Genomic DNA, 7008 nt, shown 5'->3' with positions numbered 1-7008 from the left:
CAGGATTCAAGTTGGAAAAAGGGAAAAATCAGAAAGAATTGTTCTCACAGCAGCAGGCACTAGGAATATGTCATCTAACTACATGGGAATTTTTAGGATGCCAATGGTATATCCTTCCACAGAAATGCATCGCGTTACTGTGGCCAGCAGCATATAATTTGATTTTCATGGAAGTAAAGTTGGAGAAACCACCCTCTTGGCCAGGCCGATTTATTTGATTTTACCTCAAGTATGCTGGCTCCTTGAGCTATGCATTTCACAATCCCCTTATAACCTCTTGTCACAAAACAGAATCTTGCTTTGTCATCATTGCGCCCATTAACTGCACTGTAGCCAAGGGTTGGTCAGAATTTAACCCTAATTTTGAACAAGACTACAAAATGGGATGTATGAACCTGGAACAGTTAACACTGTCAAGAGAGTTCATTTAAGCCAGCTTTGACTTGAAGGCTAAGTACAGACAGACAGTCAAAAAGCCCAAGGCTGAGTTGATTCAATCTTTGCAGGTTAGTCTAAAACGCACAGATTAAATTGAAACAGAAGTGAAGAGACATTTACCTTCGATTCAGGAAATGCAGGGACATGCCTGCAGTAGCTCAGGCCAGAAGCTGGGGTTGTGGTGGGGGGTGGAGGGGTGCTAGAGGATGGCTCTCTGGCTTTGTGTTCACTTCCTCTTCCTGGTGCCCCCAAGGTCTCTGGGATTTGCAGCCCACAATTACAGCAGCAGGACTCTGCAGGGTCGCTTATCACTTCCTCTTCCTGCTTCCAGGTGCCTCTGGCCTTTGTAGTCCACAGTTGCAGCCAGCAACAAATTTAAGCAGGGGATGGGATATTTAACCCCACCTCCCTGACCCTGGACCCCAGCCATGGTTTGCCAGGGGGCATTCCCCATCCCCGTTCCCCCAGTAGACTGGGCTGCATCCTCAGCCAGGTCTGCTCCCCCATCCCCTGCTTATCAGTCAGCCTTCATTGCTCCAGGGGCCAGCCCTGTCTCTGGAACAGACAGCACAGCCCAGCCCAGCCCACCCCAGGGCTGAAAAGCATGCTGGGATGCTGGGGGACTGTGATCTAACTTGAACCACAAAGGGGTCTGGGACAGAAGTTTCATAAACTGGTTTGACTCAAATCAGTTAAGTCTGACACTACATTCAACCAGGTTTATCTTAAACCAGTTTCAGCCATTTTGAAGCTAGTTTAGATGCACAGTGCTTCTGTTCTGTTACAGGTTTAAACCAGTTTCTGATCACTTAAACCAGTTCGTGTGTAACTTCTGTCCCTAGCCAAAAGAAGATAAAACAGAAGCAGGTTTATTTACTCAGGTCTCCATTGCTAGGGAATCAGGTCCAGTATAAAAGTTCAAGCAGCTTCAACCTGCTTAGAGTACACAAGAGTAACTAAAAGCCAGGTGGTTTGAGGGGTTTTTTTATTTTACTTTTAAGCAGATGTTCATGCAAATCATTAGTAAAATGATAAGGATCTTAATTGTCTCATCACAGTTTAAAGAAGAAAAGACAGAACAAATATAATGACAATATTTGTACATAGTGGCAACATCTTCTCAGAGGAGAAGATGCGCCATGCATACACAACATACCACAGACAAAAAAAAAAAAAATCAACTTCATCTTGGTTGAGTGATTAGGTGCACGAGGCTTCATATCTTACTGCAGATTAAAAGCTTGGCGTCTTTCATGAGTAATAATAAAAATAAATTCAAATCACAAAAACAGCCTACATTGCAGTATTAACAGCAGAGACATTTAAAAGCTGAGATGTTGCTTCTGTCTACCTATAGGAGATATTACAGGTACATACTAAATATGCTTCAATATTCAAAGCTGAGTAAGATAAAAGTCAAACAGTAGCTTTAAAATCTGTATGCTAGGAGTTTCATATTCACGTTGAATTTATGACCAAAAAAAAGTTGTGCAGATTTCAATTTGGTGGAAGGTGGCAAATAGAACCAGCAAAGCAAGATCTTCATCATTCCTTCACGAGATGCAGAGCAGGGCTGGATTCACCACTGACTTCTGTATCAGCTTTCACCCTGAAAAAGAACAATCGATCATAACCACAAGCACCCTCTCCAACAAGTCAGATGAGATCATGGTAACAGAGAAAAAAAAAAGCACCCTTTGAAGAGGATCCAATACATTTTTCAAACTTCTGTGTAGGTTATAAAAAGCTTCTGAGAAACACTTTATGGGTTCTATGCAACTTGGTCAACACTTAGTATTATCAAATTTTGAATGCAAAAATCACAACTAGTTATATATGAATGAGAGAGAAAAAGTAAGCCACCATTAGGCAAAACATCCTTGATTAAATGACAGTTCCATAAAACCCATGCAGTTCATTTTTCCAGATTCCACTCATCAAATACAGGGGAAGAGGAGGTATTTTCTTCTCAAGTTTCCATTACTTCAGAATTCCTTAGGCATGAGTTATCACAGCTTCACTCCCATCACACCCCTAATTCCATTTAGATCAATTAAGATGGCTGATATAGAACTGGTGTAATACTACTGAATTAGGTGCTTACTGCACCTTCATGTGCCAGCAGAACAATGGTGCAAAGAGCCTAAAATGCACTAGAATTTACACAAGAAGATTTTGGAAGGTCCTGAAGAACTCCCTTTCCACCCAACAAGCTCAGAGTGCTAAGTAACTTCTAGATTTTCAAGAGGGTGGGGACACAGGATGCTCAGTGGCCTGCTAGTCCCCTTCTTCAAAGTCTTCAGGAGGCAGCCAGCTTCCTTCCTGGCTACCACTACTGCAGGGGTAGGCAACCTCTGGCACAGGTGCCAGAGCAAGGCACACAAAGGCCTTTTGTTTGGCATGCATGCCTCAAGAAGGACAGCAGGGAAAAGAGAAGGAGGCAGGGCTGTGCTGCCACAACAAGTATTGGGCCCCTCACAGCTCCCATGATGTCCTCCCTTGGCATGCCTACATCTTACAAGTTGAGCTTGTGGGTGTTTTTGGAGCACTGCCCAAAAATGTTGCCGACCCCTGAACTACCGTGACAGAAAGGAGGGGGAAGGGCTACATTCCCATCTTTCTTAGGGGAATTATCGAGGAGACTCAGGGTTACTTGAGGTTTGGACTGGATTCCTGGCCAGAGGACCAGATTCAGTCTTTACGAGATTTTGTATACAGGCAGGATCCCCTGGTACATATTACATAAACATGATACTCAAAAACATTTTCAAACTCTTGCGATTCCCAAGCGGAGCTGGTGAACTTTGGAGTTCTAAAAATGCAAGGCCACAGAGATTCAAGGCCAGAGGGACACTGATAACCTAGTGTGACCTGTAGCAAAATAAAAGCCACAAGACCTCATTCAGGGATCCCTTCACTGAGCACAAAACCTGATACCTAAACTGGAGGCAATATGGGATGACGCAAATATTGACTGCCTTTAGGGCCTGTGCTTTCATCCTGTCAAGCCATACCGATAAATAGTTGTGGGAGCCATCCAACAACTTTTCTAACACTTCATTTTGGTTAGCAGGATATGCAAGGACACTGTGTTATACAAAAACATTGTGACTTAGACTGTAACGTGCTTCTTATGAAGGATTCTATAATCATGTTGTCCCATCCATGTCAAACACAAAAATAACCTTTGTAACAGAAGACAGATGCTACTAACCATGTAAAAAACTGACATGTTAGACAGGCTCCCAGAATAGCAAATCCCTGTAAAAAAAACCAAAAAAAAAACACACCACTCTGATGAATGAGATGATTACCACCAAATGAGGAAATCTCTACTTACCCTGGTGGGTAAAGTAGAGATGGGCATTCTAGCTCTTGCATGTGTCCACAAAGCCAACTTATACAAAGAAACCTTCAAACAAGTTATCACAAAATTAACTACCATATTTGCCTGAATCCGAGGAAACTCTGAATTTAAGACAAACCCCCAATAATTAGATTTTATACACAGAAAAAATTGCAAATTAGCTATAATTTTCCATGTACAAAATCTAGTTTTGGGGGAAACTCTCTTAAATTCACTCCCCACAACTGCTGCTGTGGGGCAAGCAGCCGTAGGGAGGCAGGTAGCAGGGCGTCACAGTGGCCTGACCCCTACCTCCCACTACTTGCCCTCTGATGCCTGCTCCCCGCTGCTACTTGCTCCCCCTGGGAGCTGGAGGCCACACACTCTGGCCACAGTCACAGAAAACACTAGGTGGAAGTTGCAGAAGCAACAGTTTGGCCCCAGCCCCAAAACCTAAGCCAAGGCCAGACTTGCTGCCACTACCACCTCTGCTGCATGGCTGGGCAGGAGCTAAAGCCACCATGTGCTCCATGCCCCAGGCCAGAGTGGGGCTGGAACTGAGACTGGAGCTGGAGGGAAAGTGGTAGCAGTGGGCAACACAGAGCTGAAGGGGAGGAGAGCAGCTGAGGCTCTGAGCCTGGAGTCGGAGCTGCAGCAGCCACTGTCATTCCCCCCCTACCAACCTGTACTCTAATCCAAGACAAGGGGGTCTGCCCCCTCACCCTCCTCCCATGTTAAGTTGGGGGAAAACCTCATCTTTGATTCAAATAAAAACAGTACAAAAAAGAAAAGGGGGGAGGCATGAGAAAGAGCACAAGAGCTATACATGTCATGAGAAGCAAAACCAGCATCTTGTCCATTTGTCAAGCATCTAGCTGCAGTTAAAGATTTTGTGTAATGAATTAGCTAACTCCTCTGCATACCTGCCAGAGCTCTGATTCAGCACCAGTTAAGTGTCTGTCTTATTTTAAGCACATGTTTAAGCATTCAACACAGATTAATATTGGGAAATACTGTGGGACTGTCAAACTAAAGGCACTGTACACATGCAAGTTATAATGAGAGATCATATATTAGTTTTGGCTTTGCTATGTCTACTGTCCTACTCCTGCAATATAATAAATTAATCATATCTAAGAAAAAAAATTCTTGATGTTTCACATTGACAATTTTTTCCACAAACAGCACTGAGGCCAGACAGACACTCAGTATGGAACAACAGATCTACACTTAGGGCTTGGCCCTTTCATCCTCCTCCAAGCAGAACAGGGCATGAACTGCAGTTCTAAGCTAAAGGGATTTAGAAATATACATCCTGTCCTTTTCTTGCCTATATGAGACTTAACTTTCTAAGTGGGCTTCCTCCTCAGTTTCATTTTTCTGCCTAGGGCTAAGTGAAGTGCCAGGTAAATAACTAAAAAAAAAAAAAAAAAGAAGAACTGTTAAGAATTAAATTAGTTAAATGTGGTCAGCTCAAGCAGTTGTTGTACTGCTAAAGTTCAGCACTCAAACCCCATGGAAGTCAAGCATGGAGGATGGTTGCAACAAAAGTGTGTTTTTCCCTAGTTATTTTCACAAGAAAAAAAATTATACTTAAGGACTATGTTAAAGAGTGTTATTTAGATTTCGAAGTGAAGTCAGAAATGAGAGATATACAGATGCCAATATAATTTTAGTTCTGCTCCCTTGCATGCAATGCATTACACATCTCGTCTCTAAGTTACATGGCCATTTTTTTTCCATAATGACCCCTCATCTCATTCATTGCACAGGGTGCACATGCAAAAAGGCAGAACTAATGATGCACAGGCAATTATAGGCTTCACGCTTCCTAACTTTTGAACACTTGTCTGACTTAGCAATCTACATAATAATTTTTTTCATGTAGCTTTAATATGAAATTTGAAAATTCAGTGCACAATAAAGTGTATTCTGTTTAAGTTCATGGCCTTAGGACTAAAAAAAAAAAAGGCCATGAACTTACCAGAAGTACGCACTTATCTGGGCTTAATGCTCGCTAAGTACACAGTGCTGTCAGTTCTACAGTATTAGCAGATCCTAAACTAACTACCTCCCATCACTGTCAGAGCATTTAAATAGAAAGTTAAAAGCCTTGAAAATGAGAAGAAACTGACTGGAGTTAGGCTCACGTCTGCTGTTAGCAACTCTAAAAAAAGAGGGGAAATTCTATCATGAAACTGACTGACTACAATTAACTTCAAGGTTTCTAATAGCAGTCTTTTGACAGCAAATTCTCTTCACCACTGCTAGCACCAATTAGTATGCAGTTAAGCAGAGTACAAAGTAGAAAGTGGGGCTGAAAGAGGTACTTTACTAGTATATAGAGAACCAATGTCTGTGACAACATAAGCAGTCATCAGAAAAATAGGGACTGGCATCACACTTTAAAGTTAAGCAAAATATCCCTGATCTAGTATGGACGTAGGACCACTTTCTCCTCCTACTTCTACCTACAGATTCAGAGAAAAGCAAACACACAGGTGCACTCTGCCCAAACATTTACTATTCCATTAGAGGGGATAATAATAATATATAAAAATCTCCTGTGCCCATCAAGAAAGAGTTTATGCTCCGAGAAAGGAGGATCATTTCTTGAAAACTAACTGCCTGACTTTCTAAAGCCAATGTAACTGCATGTGTCACATGTTCAGACAAATATTATAACAATATGCATTCCTACAAAAAAGACGACATACAATAGGGATGATCATAGGCATGATACTTACAGGGGTTGTTGCTGTTTGCTTCTGTTTTCACAACCTTGGAAAGTTTGGTAGAGTTCTGCTGCACTTTGCTTTGCTCCTCTCCAGTTAGTAGGGCTTTTATTTCAGAGGGGATTTTCCCTTGATCCATTGCCATGCACCACTGCTTGTACTGAAATATGCAAACACATCAAGCACTAGCAAACTGCCAGGATCACAGTAGTAGTTTGTGCCTACTTAGGTGAAACTTTTTCTACAATTGTTGAGAACTAATGAGCTAAGCACATGTCTAGAGCTGCATACCTGACCTGCGTAAATCCTGTTTCTGTTAATAAACTGCTGCTTGGGGGCACAGCTACATACAATACAATAAGCATTAAACAGTGTAGAACTCTCCTGTGCTTTCTGGCTGCTGCCATGCCAATACGCTGCTCCAGCTCACATGCTATCAAAAACAAGTCTCATAAACCTTGTGCTGGTGAAACCTTCACATTGACACTC

At 42.3% G+C, this 7008-nt stretch overlaps 1 protein-coding gene across 2 annotated transcripts in view; it reads right to left on the bottom strand.

Moving 5' to 3' along the window:
- Window positions 1-1405: 1405 nt before the first annotated feature.
- CREBL2 (cAMP responsive element binding protein like 2) overlaps window positions 1406-7008 on the bottom strand; it is a 23036-nt gene continuing 17433 nt past the window's right edge. For both annotated transcript variants that reach the window (XM_006031794.3, XM_025213448.1), the window contains 2 exons: window positions 6532-6679; window positions 1406-2047 (listed from right to left, as the gene is read on the bottom strand). In XM_006031794.3, the coding sequence (XP_006031856.1) occupies window positions 2043-2047; window positions 6532-6679 (153 nt within the window). In that variant the 3' untranslated portion in view covers window positions 1406-2042. The remainder of the gene's footprint in view (window positions 2048-6531; window positions 6680-7008) is intronic.

This window comes from Alligator sinensis, unplaced genomic scaffold, assembly GCF_000455745.1.
Source record: "Alligator sinensis unplaced genomic scaffold, ASM45574v1 scaffold91_2, whole genome shotgun sequence".
NCBI classification, from domain to species: domain Eukaryota; kingdom Metazoa; phylum Chordata; order Crocodylia; family Alligatoridae; genus Alligator; species Alligator sinensis.
The sequence above is the reverse complement of the archived record's forward strand: the minus strand, read 5'-3'. Positions and strand labels throughout refer to the sequence as shown.